This window comes from Sceloporus occidentalis, unplaced genomic scaffold (genome assembly GCF_023333645.1).
Source record: "Sceloporus occidentalis isolate IW3139 unplaced genomic scaffold, rSceOcc1.0.p SCAF_2, whole genome shotgun sequence".
NCBI classification, from domain to species: domain Eukaryota; kingdom Metazoa; phylum Chordata; class Lepidosauria; order Squamata; family Phrynosomatidae; genus Sceloporus; species Sceloporus occidentalis.
In genome coordinates, this window is record NW_028316982.1 from 78,213,363 (window position 1) to 78,229,546 (window position 16,184).

Here is a 16,184-nt window from a genome sequence, read left to right on the forward strand (position 1 = left end):
TGAAGCAAAAAAGGTGTTAATTCTGCCTTTTCTCTGTTCCCTGTTAGCATTTTGCCATCTTCTGCACACAGTGACCCTACCGATTCCTTCTTTTTCCTTTTGCTGCAGACATATCCAAAAAAGCCCTTTTTGTTGTTCTTAACCTCTGTAGGTAGCCTGAGTTCATTCTGTGCTTTAGCTTTTTTGACTTTACCCCTACATGTGCTTGCTATTTGTTTGAATTCCTTTTTGGTGATTTCCCCATTTTTCCATTTCTTATACATGTCCTGTTTAAAACTTAGCTCAGTTGAAAATTTCTTAGTCAACCATCCTGGCATCTTGAGACAACTCTCATTTTTCTTCCTCATTGGAACTGTTTGAAATTGTGCCTTCAGTATCTCCCTTTTAAGAAACTCCCATCTGTCTAGAACTCCCTTCTCTTTAGTATTGCTGACCATGAGATCACCAGCAGTATTTCCTTAAGTTTACTAAAATCCGCTCTCCTAAAGTCTAGAATGCGTGTCTGACTATGCCTGGCTTTTCCTTTCCACTGTATAACAAACTCCAGGAGAACATGGTCAATTCCACCTAAGGATCCCACCACTTGCACTCCATTGCTTTTCATCCGAGCTACTTTTCTACTCAGCACAATCTGCCCAGAACACTAGAAAGAGTATGAAATAGTATTATTTATCTCTGTCTGTTTGTTTGGAGATGGAAAGCAACTGGGGTGAGGACATTTCTAATTTTTGAAAATTTCAAAGAAAATCCGTGTGTGTGTGTGTGTGTGTGTGTGTGTGTGTGTGTGTAAGGTAGCTTGGTAAAGTATATGAACTGCTCCCCTTTCAGTTTTTAAGACGTTTGGCAGGGTAGAGATTATCATCACTACATTTATCTCTGAATGGCTCAGGATGCCATTTTTACATGTGTTCAATGATATTTAGCTTAAGGGTGTACTATATAGTTGTGTACAGTAATGCCACTACACCTTTGACTGTACGTATTTCCATTTACTTCACAGCTAATTACACGTGTGGCGGTGAACTTCTGTACTCATCAGGATCATTCAGTTCTCCCTCGTATCCTGGAAGTTATCCAAATGGTGCAAACTGTATCTGGACAATAAGAACCTGGAGTGGCTACCGAATCCGGCTCACATTTTCAACTATTCAGTAAGTGGGAAAAATAGTTTCACAGCCAAACAGTTCTTTAATGCTTCATTTCCTTTAAAGGCAAAATATATGGATCTGATGGAATTTGATGAGGTTACTTGGTTTGATTTCACTGCCATTCTCTTTTGTAGCTTTAAGATCCATAAATTTTGAGTTTCTTGACACAAGGAGGGCTAAAAAACTGAGTAGTTTGGTTTACAGTAGGCAGGAATTTTCTTCATTTTCCTGAGCTTTGTAGCAACTCTAATCATGCTACTGCTGCTGTTACACTATTTTTATTTCAAAAGAGATCATGAGAGTAGATTTTGTTCAAATACTATAATTTATTTTTTCATTGTGGGAATCACCCGTTGAAAAAAACCCACCCACCAACCCACATCCTTTTGAATAAATGACATTTTTATTCTTCATAAATATTACCTTGTAGTAAGTCTCCTTAGGAAACCTAAATCCCCTAAGGCACCAGATCCCATCTGATCTTTGAAGCTAATCAGGGTCAGCCGTAGTTAGTACTTGGAAAGGAGATAACCAAAAATACTAGGTTCCGTAGGCTATATTTCAGGGGACAGAACTGGCTACCTATGAATTTTTTTTGCCTAAGAAAACCCTACAAAATTGATCAGAGCACCATATGTTGACAGATCACTTGAAGGCACATAGACACACAAGTCTCCTTAACATAGGCCTTTACCTACCAGCTACTTTATTAATTCTGGAGGATTTGGAGATCTCCACACAGTGTTCCTTCCTATCTTATTCATGATTGTGATCTATGAGTACAAAAAGAAAAAAAAATCCTAATTATTAAGCAGTAATCATTAATTATTCCTATTTATTAAGCAATAACTAAAGTGGGGTAGGCAGCAGAGGAACTGAGAAATTCTGAGCCAATTTTTTGGTAGAGAAACTACGATTGTCAATTCCAAGGCGGGTGTAATCATTTTGCCCTTTCTTCAAGCTGGTGGTGGTGGTGGTGAGGATCACTGAGTCGGTGTAACTAGCAGACCCAAAGTTTCTTTGACACAGCCATGGAGCATTGTGGAAAGTACATTAACAGTGGTGGACCTTTCCACCATAACTGGTGAGGAGCCTCTCCTGTGTCCATGAGGGCAGACGTCTCTTTTGCCAGCAGTTCCTAAGCAACTTTCCAGGGAAAGGAAAGCAATCTTACTTTACTGAGTCTAAATGTTAATTTCTGTTTGGTTCTGTGCTCACAAAAGGTTTTATTTTATTTCAGAACCGAATGTGGATATGATTATGTGGAGATCTATGATGGCTACCTCTACTCACAGCTCCTGGGAAGAAACTGTTCAGGTTCCTCAGTAACATTTATTTCTACATCAAATGTGCTCACAGTGCGGTTTCACAGTGATGGTTCAGTGACGCGAACTGGTTTTGATGCCTTTTATTCTTCATTTTCTGGCACTCTTGGTGAGTATGTTTATAGTTATGTTTGAATATAGTATGTCTTTGATTTTGTTAACATTTGCAAGTAAAAAGATTTGAAGTAATAGAAACTAGAATTTTAGCTTTATGTTATGATTAATCAGCATGTTTTTACATTTTTTCTTTTAAATAAATTTTATTAATAATTCAATAATACAAAAAAGAAACAAAAGACGTTACTAACATACAAGAAATTATAGCACACATATACAAAAAAGAAAAGAAGCCAAAAACAAATGAATAAGGAAACAAGAAAGAAAGGGGAAAAACTAACTACAGTATCAAGCCTTAAATAGATAAGAATATCTAACATATGGTCACCCACAATCCCCAACCCATCCGCTTTCTTAACTAAACAACTTCCAGCACATCGACTTCAGTCAACAATTCTATCAAACAATTTCCCCCCTCTAATTAGCTTACATTTTATGTTAATGTACTTTCCTGATCCTTAGGGAAGAATTCAAATTTAAACATCAAAACCAGTTATTACAATGTATTCCAATCTTTTTAAAAATATAATCTGTGAAGGGTTGCCAGGTGCTTATATAAACCTGAGTTGATTTTTTAAAAATCATGTTGGTCAATTTGTCTGATGCAGAAAGATCTGTTTGGGTTTTTTTTGTTCACGCTTCAACATTTGGAATTTCCTTCTGCTTCCAATATTTTGCATATAGTATTCTTGCTGCTGTAATCTTATAACAAATCAGAGTACTGTTCTCTCTTTCTGATTTCTTTCCATAATCAAACATATTTAAAAGAAACAACTCAGGTCTAAATGCTATATATGTTTTCAGAATCGTATTCAGCATATTCCCTATTTTCAATGGGTTTATTTGTCCTTTTAGAAGTCCACCATTGGTGATAAAAAGATGCAGTAGATCAGGGGTTGGCAACCCCCGGCCCGCGGGCTGGACGCGGCCCGCAGAGGCGGCAGGACTGGCCCCAGCCAGGTCCTGCCACTGCCGCCGCCTCCTCCTCTACCTGGGCCGCTTGACCATGCTGCCCTCCTCCTCCACCGCGTGGAGGAGGAAGAGGAGGGCCGTGTGGCCTGGGGCAGAGGAAGCAAAGGGGGAAGCCCCACGCCGCCCTCCCTTCCTACCCGCACGGGCCCGCGCCACTCTCCCCATGCGGGCCTGTGCCGCCCTCCCCGCGTGGGCCCGCGCTGCCCACCTCCTCCTATGCCTCTTCCGCTCTGCCCCCAGGCCGGGCGGCGCATGAAGGAGGGGGGAGGAGGAAGAGGAGGAGGGGGAGGAGGAGAAGAAAGAAGAGGAGGAAGAGGAGGAGGGGGAGCAGAAGGAGGAGGATGAAGAGGAAGAGGGGGAGCAGAAGGAGGAGGAGGAAGAGGAGGAGGGAGGAGCAGAAGGAGGAGGAGGAAGAGGAAGAGGGGGAGGAGGAAGAGGAGGAGGGGGAGCAGAAGGAGGAGGAGGAAGAGGAGGAAGGAAGAGATGGTGAGTGGCCAGAGGATTCAAGGTTTTTTAAAATTTTATTTTGGGTGCTTTTAATGCTAACAAGTCTCCCTTGGTTTGACAATGATAGTGTGATGATGATGATGATGATGATGATATGAGTCAGCTTGAGAGGCATGCAGGCACTGTTTCTTAAGCCGAGAGAGTATCACCTTCCAAAGTGTGTTTTGGGTGCTTTTAATGCTAACAAGTCTCCCTTGTTTTGACAGTGATAGTGTGATGATGATGATGATGATGATGATGATGATGATGATGATGATGATGATATGATTCAGCTTGAGAGGAATGCATGCACTGTTTCTGAAGCCAAGAGAGTCTGTCTTTCCAAAGTGCCTTTTCTGAGTGTTTTTGGTTCTTTAATGGTGATATTGATATCAGAAAGCCTCTGAGGCAAGGCCAATGTAAATTGCTGTGATTTTTACAAACTCATGTGCAGTGAAGAAAAACCAAAGTCCCTTGACCAAGTACACACTTCTGAGAAGTACACTTGGTGCAAGAACTGTGAAACCACCTTGACATGTTCAATATGCATAGCCATGTGAACCCATGTTCAGTGTGAAACCCAAAGAATTTGATTATGCAATAAGCCTCTGAAATATGCAAGAGGCCATCTTAAGTAAAGCCATGTTCAATGCCCAAATGTGCTGTTTGGAATGGGGGAGGGGGGTTGGCCAGAAGGGGAAGTACATTTCTGCCATCTGTCTAGGAATAATGCCCAAATGTCCTCCGTTTTGATCATGCCTAAGAAACATGCATTTATATTAACATTTTTAAAAAATCATCAATTTTTTTCACATGTCCTCCATTTTAAAAAAATGTGTCCTACATTTCAAAATGTTGTCCTATATTATTTAATTATTTAATTATTTATTTTTTGGCTCCCCCCCCCCCCCCCCCGTTTTCTGGGGGACACCAACCCGGCCCCCGGCTCAAAGAGGTTGCCTACCCCTGCAGTAGATTTACTGCATTTTGGCATTTGTTACTGCATTTTTATATATTTTGGCCAACTTATCCAGGGTGAAGTGCCACCTATACATCATCTTAAAATAACTGCCTTAAAGGTCATAACTACATGTTAAATCAGCATGTTTTTGTCTTCCCCTCCCCAAGATCTTCAGTTAGTGAATGGACGTCATCGCTGTGAAGGCCGTGTTGAAGTTTATATTAACTCCACATGGGGAACAGTTTGTGATGATTTCTGGGACATTAATGATGCAGACGTTGTATGCAGACAGCTTGGATGTGGACAGCCTGTCTCAGCCCCAGGATCAGCCTATTTTGGTCAAGGTTTTGGTCCTATTCACTTGGATGACGTTAGGTGCAATGGGAGTGAATCCAGTCTTTGGGAATGCCCTAGCTGGAGCTGGGGATCACACAACTGTAATCATGGTGAAGATGCTGCTGTCATCTGTACAGGTACATTCAGATTTTGTGATGCAACTATGCTATTTCTATTCTGGCGAGTTTTTAGAAAATATCTTCTTGGTTAGGTGTAAATATATAACACCCCCCCCCCCCCCCGTAAATCAATTTTATTAACCAATGGCTTTCCCAGCTTTGTCATTGTGAATAAAGACTAAAATAATTTAACTTTCCCAATTTGAAGTAATGACAATGTGTATTTAGTCCAGGGTCTATGCCTAGAAAGAAAGATGCCCCCACTGCATTGGCCAGGAGCTATCCACCAAAGCTTTTTTTTAATTGTTAGGCAGTCTTTTACATTGAGCCATAAGAGGAGGATCCAGACCATTCAATAGCTCACTGTGAAAGATTTGCTCAGTGCTTTGCAGATATAATAGCTCAAATGCAGTTTAACACGGATGCTATATATGATAAAGACACAGAAATTGTAACCTTTCTCTTCCTTGTCCAGTGTTAATGTGGAGTTCAAGGATGTGAACAGGAACCTTGGAGAAGTATGAGCCATCTCATGTATATTAGAGACTCACCATTCTTGGTTCATTAAAAAAGCCAGAGGGGTACTGACTGAATGGGAAAGATTAATATCTGTTTCCCCAAGGAAATAAAGCAGGATATAAATAAATAAATAAATGCTCTTGACTCACCAGCACTACAGTCGGCCCTTCTTATACACGGATTTTTTATACACGGATTCAAGCATACACGGTTTGAAAATGTCCCAAAAAAGTATAAATTTACCTTGATTTTCCATTTTTTATAAGGGACACCATTTTGCTACGTCATTATATTTAATGGGACTTGAACATACACGGATTTTGTTATACACGGGGGATCTTGGAACCAAACCCCAGCGTATAACAAGGGTCCACTGTACTAGCTTCTGTAGAGACCACTAAGGAAACTTCAGTGGGTTATAAACCGCCGCTTTGAGGCGGTCTGCCGCCGCCGCCGTTTGCTCCGTGCGGGAGCCGCAGCAGCCACACCGCGCGGCTCCCGCACAGACCGAAAAAGAAGCTCCAAAATGGAACTTCTTTAAGCGGCGCCTCTATGACGTCGCGAGGCGCCAGGGGCGGACCCGCGATGTCATAGACGCCGCGACACGTGCGGACGCATAGCGTCCGATACGTAAATATGGCAGCCGCCGTGTGGAACGGCCGCCACCATATTGTACGTACTGAATACGTACTAGGGTTAGGGGGGTGCGGAAGCACTGCCCCTTCCTAACCCTAGTACGTATTCATTACGTAGAAAATGGCGGTGTGTAACCCGCCATTATTTCCTTTGTTGCCAGTTAGAAAGTCTGTTTTAAAGAGTATGCAGGACAGACCTGCAGCTATCTTTAAGTAAAAACCAGAGTACTTCTTCTAGAGAAGAGTTTCTTCTTAATGCAAGCAGTGAGTAATTTTAGTAATTGACTTTCTGCTGTGAGAAAGTTCTTGAAAACCACACACTTTTTGAAGGGAAATTTCTTAGCATCATCATAGTGGGATACTCAAAAGACATTGGGCAGTGTCTTTTGGCAAATGAATATTTATTTATTTTATTTATTAAAATATTACTATCCCACCCTATATCAAAAGATCTCAGGATGATGAACAAGTTAAATCAATTTAAGACCCAATATGACTGTATTACAAACAGTTCTGATCAAATCATTAAAACTTTTGACAAACTATTAAAGGTTCTCCTTTTATTTTTCAGGTAGACCTGACAATACCACAGGTAACTATTCAGTAAAAGTTTATTTACCAGTCTTCTATAAAAATATAAAAATACTGCCATTTTGTAAAGAATTAGGATAATAAAGAAAAGCAGTAAAGAGGCGATTAATCCACTGTATAAATAATGGCGGCAATCCTGCATTGTCAATATAAGTGTGACGACAGAGCTCCATTTCTGTAGTTTCATTGATGATGCCATCCCTCCCATCTAAAGCTACTTTTCCAGCTTATCTATGGAGACTCTCGCATAGCGAAGTTCCCTCGGGATAAACGTGAGATCTATAACTTAAAGATGGATCCTATTGCATTGCTTTGTGGCCAGGAAGTAGGCAGCCTCTATGCAACCTGGGCTTCTCCCAGTTTTGAAAAGCTGCAGGAGAAGCCTGCATTGCATATGGGCTGCCTACTGCCTGGCTACCAAGCAGTGTGATAGGATCTCTTTTTGAGATTTAGATCCCACATCTATCCCAGTGGGACTACACTGTGTAATAATCTACAAAGTGTTTTGAGTCTCTGCAGATTGGGATGCTGAGAAATGGCATCTGAAACATTGCCCTAGTCGTGTAATATATCCAGAGCAGGCAGCGGTTGAGACTCCTTGGGGTCCAGCAACAAGTGCTTATATCAGTGCAGCCCTGGAACACTGAAGATGTTATTTCCCAGTGGCCTGATCTGTATCATCAGCTCAGAAACCTTTTTGGTTAGTTTGGGGCCAAGCTGGAAATATAGAGTTTGGGGGTCATGCATGGTTGTTTATGACCATAAATGTGAATCCCTAGCATTGAAGAGATTGTTAAATTCACTGTATGATTTCATTGAACAGATGGACAGGATGGCAGCCAAATGAATTAGTTTAAGTTTCTAAAGAAGTCTCCTTGGCCAGATCCACATGTACAGTCAAATCTGGGGTGCCTGGGTTTCCAGATTCACAGTGACCGTGGGGCTTGTCTATATTATTAAAAGTGACAGGGAGGCTGTTCACAGCAAAATTGGATTAAGCAGCCACATGTTCCCCCCATTCAGAGATTTGTTGTTTTGTGTGCTTTCAAGTCATTACTGGCATATAGCGATCCTAAGGTTTCTTGTTTTTTTTTGGGGGGGGGGGGTAAAATTGCCTTCCCCTTAGGCTGACAGCATGTGATTCCCAGTTCACTCAGTGGGTTTCATGGCTGAGTGGGGAATCAAACCCTGGTCTCCTGCGATGTAGTCCAACACTCAAAGCACTATGCCACCCTCACCCAGAGATTGCATTGGTGTAAAATGGCAAGCTTCCTTAAATTATTTCCGGTTACTTGACAGCCGATTTTGTTTGTTTGTTTGTTTGCCTGCTTGTCAAGGATGCGTACATGCAGGGGAGCACAGATCAAGGAAACAGATATACAGTATGTGGTTACGTGATATGTGTATAAATATAGCAGCCTTTTTTAACAAACAGATGATTGTGCCACTCAAACCTCCTGTTCCTGTGGATTCATTATTTCCTGTTCCTCTAGCTCCACCAGTGTGAAGCTGCCAGCCACATTTATCACACATCTGGATTTTCCCGGAAAATCCAGAGGAATCCATAAATCTTTTTTTTCCCCTCTGCACTATCTAAGGAATAAGCTCTCTGGTGCTAATTTAAAAAAAACCTGTCAATTCCTCAAATTGACAAGAACGTCATATGTCTGGATCATCGCTAATTTTGGGCGAGTGGGATTTTTAAAATAGTTTAGACAACCCCCTCAGTGACCCAGATTGCTGAATTAAAAATATTCTCCATTTTAAAAATAACATTAAACATTTGTGAATAGCAAGCACCTACTGATTGGTCAACCTGCAAAAGGCAGTGGAACCCCATTCATATTAGCTTTTGTGCCTGATATCTCAGTGTGTTTGAGAAAGCTACTCTATTAGGGAAGACTGAGCCATGGGGTAGTGGTTTGAAAACTGGACTATGACTCTGGAGACCAGGGTTTGAATCCCCGCTAGACCATGGAAACACACTGGGTGACTTTGGGTAAGTCACATTCTCTCAGTCTCAGAGGAAGGCAAAGGCAAACACACTCTGAACAAATCTTCTCAAGAAAATCCCATGATAGATTCACCTTTGGGTTGCCCTAAGCTGGAAATGGCCTGAAGACACATAACAGCTGTATGGGAAGCCAAACATGAATTAGGTAAAACCGGACATGGCGTAGGTCCGTTTCCCCTGCCAGTTTCTTTCCTCTCATCCCCCTATTGTATATTCTGAATGTTTAATGAATGTATATACCTTTCTTAAATATAGATGTATCTAACTTATATAAATATATTTATATTGTGTTTTCAGTGCCACCTCTTCCATCCACTGCAACACCAACAGGTAAATTTGACATGTTTGCAACAGGTGCAGACTATTGGTTTGTATTCATTCTTTATTAGTGTTACTTCAGTGCGTTCACTTTTTGGGAAATAAAGAAATCAGCTCTCCTTCAGGGTTTAAAAATCAAAATGGATCAGCAGGGGCCCATTAACACTACAGAATTATAGCACTGTTATTCCATTTCAACTGAAAAGGTTTTGTCCCATGTAATCCTGGGATTGGCGGTTTAGGAAGGGACACTGAAAATTATCTGCCAGAAATGTTTAGTTCTCACCAAACTGTGGCAGGAAAGAGACCGCCCCTTTGGGGCGGCCTGCACCCGCCCCTTTCCCCACTGGATCGGGGCCTGAGCAGCCACAGCGGCAGCCCTGGAAACCCTGATCCGCTGCTTTTCCAGGCCTCAGAGAAGTGGCAAAATGCTGCTTCCCCCAGGCCTGGAAAGGGGTGTCCTTGGCGCTTCATCACCCAGGACACCCCAGAGAGCCGCTGCCAGGAGAGAAAGGGGCTGCTCACCCCCTTTCCCCCTGGCTTCGTTCCTGCAGCCGTTTTGTGGCTGTGGGAACGAGGCGCTCCCCAGGAAGGAACTCCGTTTCAGAGCTCCTTCTGGCGCCGCAAATAGGGCGCCCTATGCGCCCTCTAGCAGCATGAGCACGTCACGACCACGTCGCACCGTTTGGACATGGTGCAGCCATCACGTCAAAATGGCTGCACCCATCTATACACGGCGCCGCCATTTTAATGTACGGAATACGTACTAGGGTTAGGGAGCGTCTGTAAAGGACGCCCCGAGGCAACCCTAGCATGTATTCCTTACGTGCTCAAATGCTCATCTGGAAAGGGTCCATGAACCCCAGGATTTCATAAGATATTAACATGGCAACTAAAGTGGAATCATTGCGTATTGCGAATGTGTGCCAGGAAAGCTTGCATTTTGCTCACCTTGATATCATGTCTGCACCAAGCAAAGAATATTTCTTCCCATCAGTTTTAAAGTTCCTTTCCCATTCCTTATGATGTTTTTCATATTTTTAAATCTGCTGATTTATACTCATCTCTTATTTATACTATTTTTATATTATTCCTGATAGAACAACATAAACATATTGACTGTTCCTAGTTTACTGTGATTTATTTTGATTTTAGTATTTTGTAAGGCTGCATCTACACTGTAGAATTAATGCAGTTTGACACTGCTTAAATTGCCATGACTCCATCCTACAGAATCCCAGGGTTTTGTAGTTTTGTGAAGTACCAGCACTCTCTTTCAGAGAAGGCAAAAGACCTTTAAAACCACAAACCCCAGGTCTCCATTGGATGGAGCTATAGCACTTAAAGTGCACCTATATATTTGTGAGCTGGAGAGGATCTGAAGCTGACTATCCAGAAAATTCTGAGATTCGTAGCTTGTTGTTGCACAGAGTCTAAATATCTCACAAAATTACAAATCTTAGAATTCCATAGGATTGAGCCATAGCAGTTAAAGCACTATCAGACTATATTAATTTTGCAGCTCCAGCCTGAGTAATGTTGAAAACTGAAGGATTAAGCATGCATTAAACAAACAAACAACAAATAAATGTAATATAATGTAATACTGTTGGGATTCATGAACCCACTTGATATTGCTGACTCCATACAACAAGGAAATATGGAAAGTTGTATTTTCCTTTTATTAATTCAATATATTACAAGAGATTTAAGGAAAGATGTTTGGTCATTAGTGAAGCTGAAAAGTAGTGTGTAGTTATAGATAATTGGATTGAGTAAAATGATAGCCATACAAATTTGACTTATACAAATGGTTGTTAAATTCCAATCATAGTTTATAAATTAAATTCTTATTAAAAGATAGGGTGCTTTATATAGTCCCTCTTCTAAATGACCCGTGGTAACATTGTACATTCCTCTTGCTGCTGATGTTGTCTTAGTGCTGTCTGGATGGACGTAGATGGTTTTTTTTAGCTCAAAATGGAAGTAGTATCAAAGTATCCAACAGATTATTTTCTTTTCTAATGTGTTCAGTACCCAGGAGGTACCCCCCCCCCCCAATTTGTTAAATTAATGTGGTAGAGAGCCAAATCCTTACAAGTATCCATGTCACATCAAATCTCCTAACTGAAGACAAGAGGCTGTTCAGTATTTTCCCTGTTATCTATTTTTATGCCCAACATAGTCCCTCCAAAGTATGTTGTTTCGCCATGAGGAAAAGATACGGGCCAGCAGTGTTTCCCTCTCTGGCTGTAATGGGGTGTGGGGTAAGGAGTTTGTGGGGGCATTTTCAGTTAAGAAAATATCTTAGATAGATATCTTAGATAGAAAATATCTTAGATAGATTTTCAGTTAAGAAAATATCTTAGATAGATAGGGTTCTTCTCCAAATTCCATTCTTCTACAGGAGAGTCAAATTCACAGAAATGAGTGTAATAGACCACATCCTCTGAACCTGTGCTACATGGCAGAATGATAAAGCTACCACTACTACATCTTGTTGTATTTATGTTGTCAAGTTCAGCAGCTCAGGATGTCATTTACAGTTGGCTTGATTGAGACCCATGTGCTGTGTAGTTAAGTGTAATGCCATTGCATCTTTGACTGTGTTACTTTTTTTTTACTTGACAGCTAATTATAATTGTGGCGGTGATCTTCCATACTCATCAGGGTCATTCAGCTCTCCCTCGTATCCTGGAAGTTATCCAAATGGTGCAAACTGTATCTGGACAATAAGAACCTGGACTGGCTACCGAATCCGTCTCACATTTACAACTATTGAGTAAGTGGAAGAGAACTAACTTTACAAGTAAATTCCTCTTTACAACTCAGTCTGATTTAAATCTAGAAAACAAGAAGTTGAAGTTATTGTACCATGTGAAGGCATAGCTCCCTTACATAGCTTTACTTTAATGACTGGAAAGCTTGGCAGTCAATGAACCAGTTGGGGTCAGTGAATGGGAGGAGAAACTTTACTAGTCTCTGATCGGTACTAGGCTATCCTTTGAAAAAAAAGGAACAAGTAGACTTCTGTGCCACTGTTTAGGTATAAGGGGACCTGGCGGTGAATTCACTTTCTCCATTAATGAACTGTTCTACTTCCTATTATAGTTTTCTTTCAGATTATCAGATTACCAAATCAGATTATACCTTTGAATTTTTATAGGGTTTACTGAAGGAACAGGAAGTTGGGATATGTCCTCTCTCCTCCCACACTCTTTCGACAGAACTTTGCATGGCATCCACTTATTCTTAAACCATAGATGTGGCTCAGTGAAATGTGTGTGAATATGGAATGGGGTTAGCAAAGTTTATCTTTCCTAAGTCTGCCCCTTGCCAGTTTATGCTTTTAGTATCTGCATGTGGCACACTCACTTCATTAATAAAGGGAGCAACAAGCTATAAAGCCTAGAGTCTAGAAGGAAAAAACAACTCTTACCAGTCCTTAGAAATATTTCAGTGCTTCAAATATTTAAAATCAACGTATTTAAAATCATGATTTTGGGCTTAGTCAACTCGTACTATAAAATGATGATGATAATAATAATTTCCTCTGACGTTGCCTACTCATCCTTGTACAATTTTCTAAATAGGTATTGGACACAGACCTATGCATTGTTCCCCCCCCCCAACATTCCTCAAAAGGAGGGGGGCTAGAAAGCAGGTTGCCAGTTCCATTTTTGACTAGTGTTTTTCATCATATTCTCATCAATAACCCTAAAATTTCCAGCCACTGTCATCTTCTAACCTTGGACTTTATCATACCTGAGGAATTTCTCCTAATTTTGAATGAAAAAGTTGGGCCAGAACGCATTAATGTGAATTTGCTAGCTCAGCGAATTTACATGAATGCGAATTGCGTTTGAACTGGCTTTCATATCATGCCATTGCCCAAATTTGCATGTGGTAGTCTATCACGCAATAATGTGAAATCCCATGATTGCACTCGGACTGACTTCCTATTGTCCGAATTTGCATGTGGTAGTTTATCACGCAATAACGTGAAACCCCATGATTGTATTCAGATTGCCATTGGATTATACTTCCAATTTCCCTTGTCTGATAAACTCCCTTCTGTTATTTTTCTTTCTTTCTGGATATATCACTGGTAGAAACTGTTGTAATTATTGGCTCTCTTCTATGTCCTGCAGGCATGCAGCAACAAAAACAAAAAACTAGGCCCACCAGAGAAGCCAACTATCAGCACTGTCTGAGGTGCTTGACCTCAATAGTAGCTATTTATACAGCAGAGTTCAGAAGCACAGTTAGTAGTATTTGGCAATATTGAACTGACCAACCTGGAATGATGTACAAACACAGTTGGATTCATCCAAAGTCCTTGGAGACTTTTATCACTTGTTTCAATATGTACAAATTATATATAAACTCTACTATGTCTCCAACATTCATTGTCTGATATACTGTAAATTCACTGTATATAACACACCAACCCACACCTACACTGAGTTTTAGAGAACTTATATACAGTATGAATGACTAAGGGTTGAAACCTGGTGTTACTTCTCATTTACAGCCATTCATACTATTTTTCACTGTCTTAAAGGGACATTGTGCCCAACAGTAATTCCTATAATTTATTTGTTCATTTTGCATGTCACTCCTTTAAAAATGACATTTTAAATCAATACTATTTCATCTTCATTAACGCTGCCTTGTGAAAAACCTGAATGCAAAGAGATCTTGTAGCACCTTTGAGACTACTGAAAGAAAGAAGCTGGTAGCATGAGCTTTCATAGATTTGAGCCTATTTCCTCAGATGCATGTCTTTATGAAAAATGTATTTATATCAAACCTTTGCCTAATATGTAACTCATTAGTGAGTAGGCTTTACTTATGGATAGGTCTCTTTGAATGGAAAGTACAACCCCTACCCCTGTGGAAGAGGCTTTTAGAGAGATATTCTCAAAACTGCATTTTGTCTTGACCTTTTCCTGATTGATCATGGCCCATGTACCTAAACAGAAAATGAAATTTCCTCCTAAACTGTGGGGTTCTCCAGATCACCCCAAAGGGATGGGCTGGAGACACCAAGTTACCCTCCAGATGGACGCTGCAGCAGCCAAATTGTGTGGCGTCCCTCTGGACCAAAAAGAACCCAGAAAAAAAACGGGATCTTTTTGGTGCATGGGGACATCTTCAGTGCACCATTGCCACACTGTGACATGCCCACGATGCAAGCATGGCGCCTAGAGGTGCTGACACAGTGCCACACTTGCATCGTCCACACGCACCACGTATGGACAGCGCCATGTAAAGATGGCACCGCCCATAAGTGTTAGGAGTCTGGAGTGTGCAGATGCTGTGCACTCCGGAACCCTAAAATTGGCCTCAGGCCGCTGCAAACCGGCAGTCTGTTCTGGGCCTGTAAGGAATACATATATGGAGGGGAAAGTAACCTGGAGGAGGATGTGGCCATGGCATGATGGTGAGAAGCTGTGATAGGGAAACTGGTGTGGGTGGAATCTTCACCCTCTTACCTAGTTTAGCCTTTACTGTTTTCTCTCCCATTGATAATTATGAAGAAAAAAAAGCACCGCCAACTCCAAAGCAATTGTTGTTGTTTAATTCAAGTAAATATTTAAACACTCTTTTTCTATTGTACTCTCTCTGTCTTCAAAGCAGCCACATGGCACTGCTAATTAGGTTTTTTAATGAGAGAATATATATAGAATTGTTGTTATTGTTGTTGTTGATGTTGAGGAGTGTCTTTAAGTCACTTCCAACTTATGGTGACCCTAAGGTGAGTCTATCACTGGGTTGTTGTTATTGTTGTTGTTGTTGTTGTTTTGGCCAAGATTTCTTCAGAGGTGTTTTGTTTTGTTTTGCCTTTTCCTTCCTCTGAAGCTGGGAGAGTGTGACTTAACCAAGGTGAGACAGGTGGGTTTCCATGGCCAAGCAAGGATTTGAACCCTTGTCTCCAGTGTCACAATCCAATCTTCAAACCACTACCCTATGCTAGTTGTGTCTCCAAACTAAGTGTAGCTTCTTAAATCTTTTTTCATGGTGGTGGTGGTGATGATGGTGTTGATCACAGCAGTTAGAATTATTTGTGTCTATGGACTCAGTGGACTTTGACAAAGCCTGAATATACATAGCCAGTCCCATTGGTACACATTGTCATGGGAAGTACATTGACAGTGACAAATCTTTCTACCGTGATAGAGGAGAGGCTTCCCCATCTTTTCCTGAAGATTGATATGTGCAGATTCCATTTGTCCTTATGCTAACTTCGCAGGGAGTAAACAATTGCACCCTTAATTTACTAATGTAAATGTAATAACATTGTATTCTCCAGTGATGCACAGAACATATGCTATAATGGACCAGCCTATTCAGTTTTTGTGTTGAGTAGTACAGTAACAGTGACTGTTTGTTTTTATTCCAGAACAGAATGTGGATATGATTATGTGGAAGTCCATGATGGGTACCTCTATTCACCTCTTCTTGGAAGATATTGTTCAGGTTCCTTTGTAACATTGATTTCTACATCAAATGTCTTCACTGTGCGATTTCACAGTGACCCTGCAATAGCATATGCTGGTTTTTCTGCCTTTTACTCTTCATTTTCTGGCACACTTGGTAAGTATGTATACACATAAATTCACACACTCATTCCTGTCTG

At 40.9% G+C, this 16,184-nt stretch overlaps 1 protein-coding gene across 1 annotated transcript in view; it reads left to right on the forward strand.

Annotated features, from left to right (window-relative positions):
* LOC149318586 (scavenger receptor cysteine-rich domain-containing protein DMBT1-like) overlaps window positions 1-16,184 on the forward strand; it is a 247,983-nt gene that overhangs the window by 40,831 nt on the left and 190,968 nt on the right. The window contains exons 11-13 of the mRNA XM_089508336.1: window positions 1,001-1,151; window positions 2,389-2,582; window positions 5,177-5,482. Coding sequence (XP_089364462.1) covers window positions 1,001-1,151; window positions 2,389-2,582; window positions 5,177-5,482 — 651 coding nt within the window. The remainder of the gene's footprint in view (window positions 1-1,000; window positions 1,152-2,388; window positions 2,583-5,176; window positions 5,483-16,184) is intronic.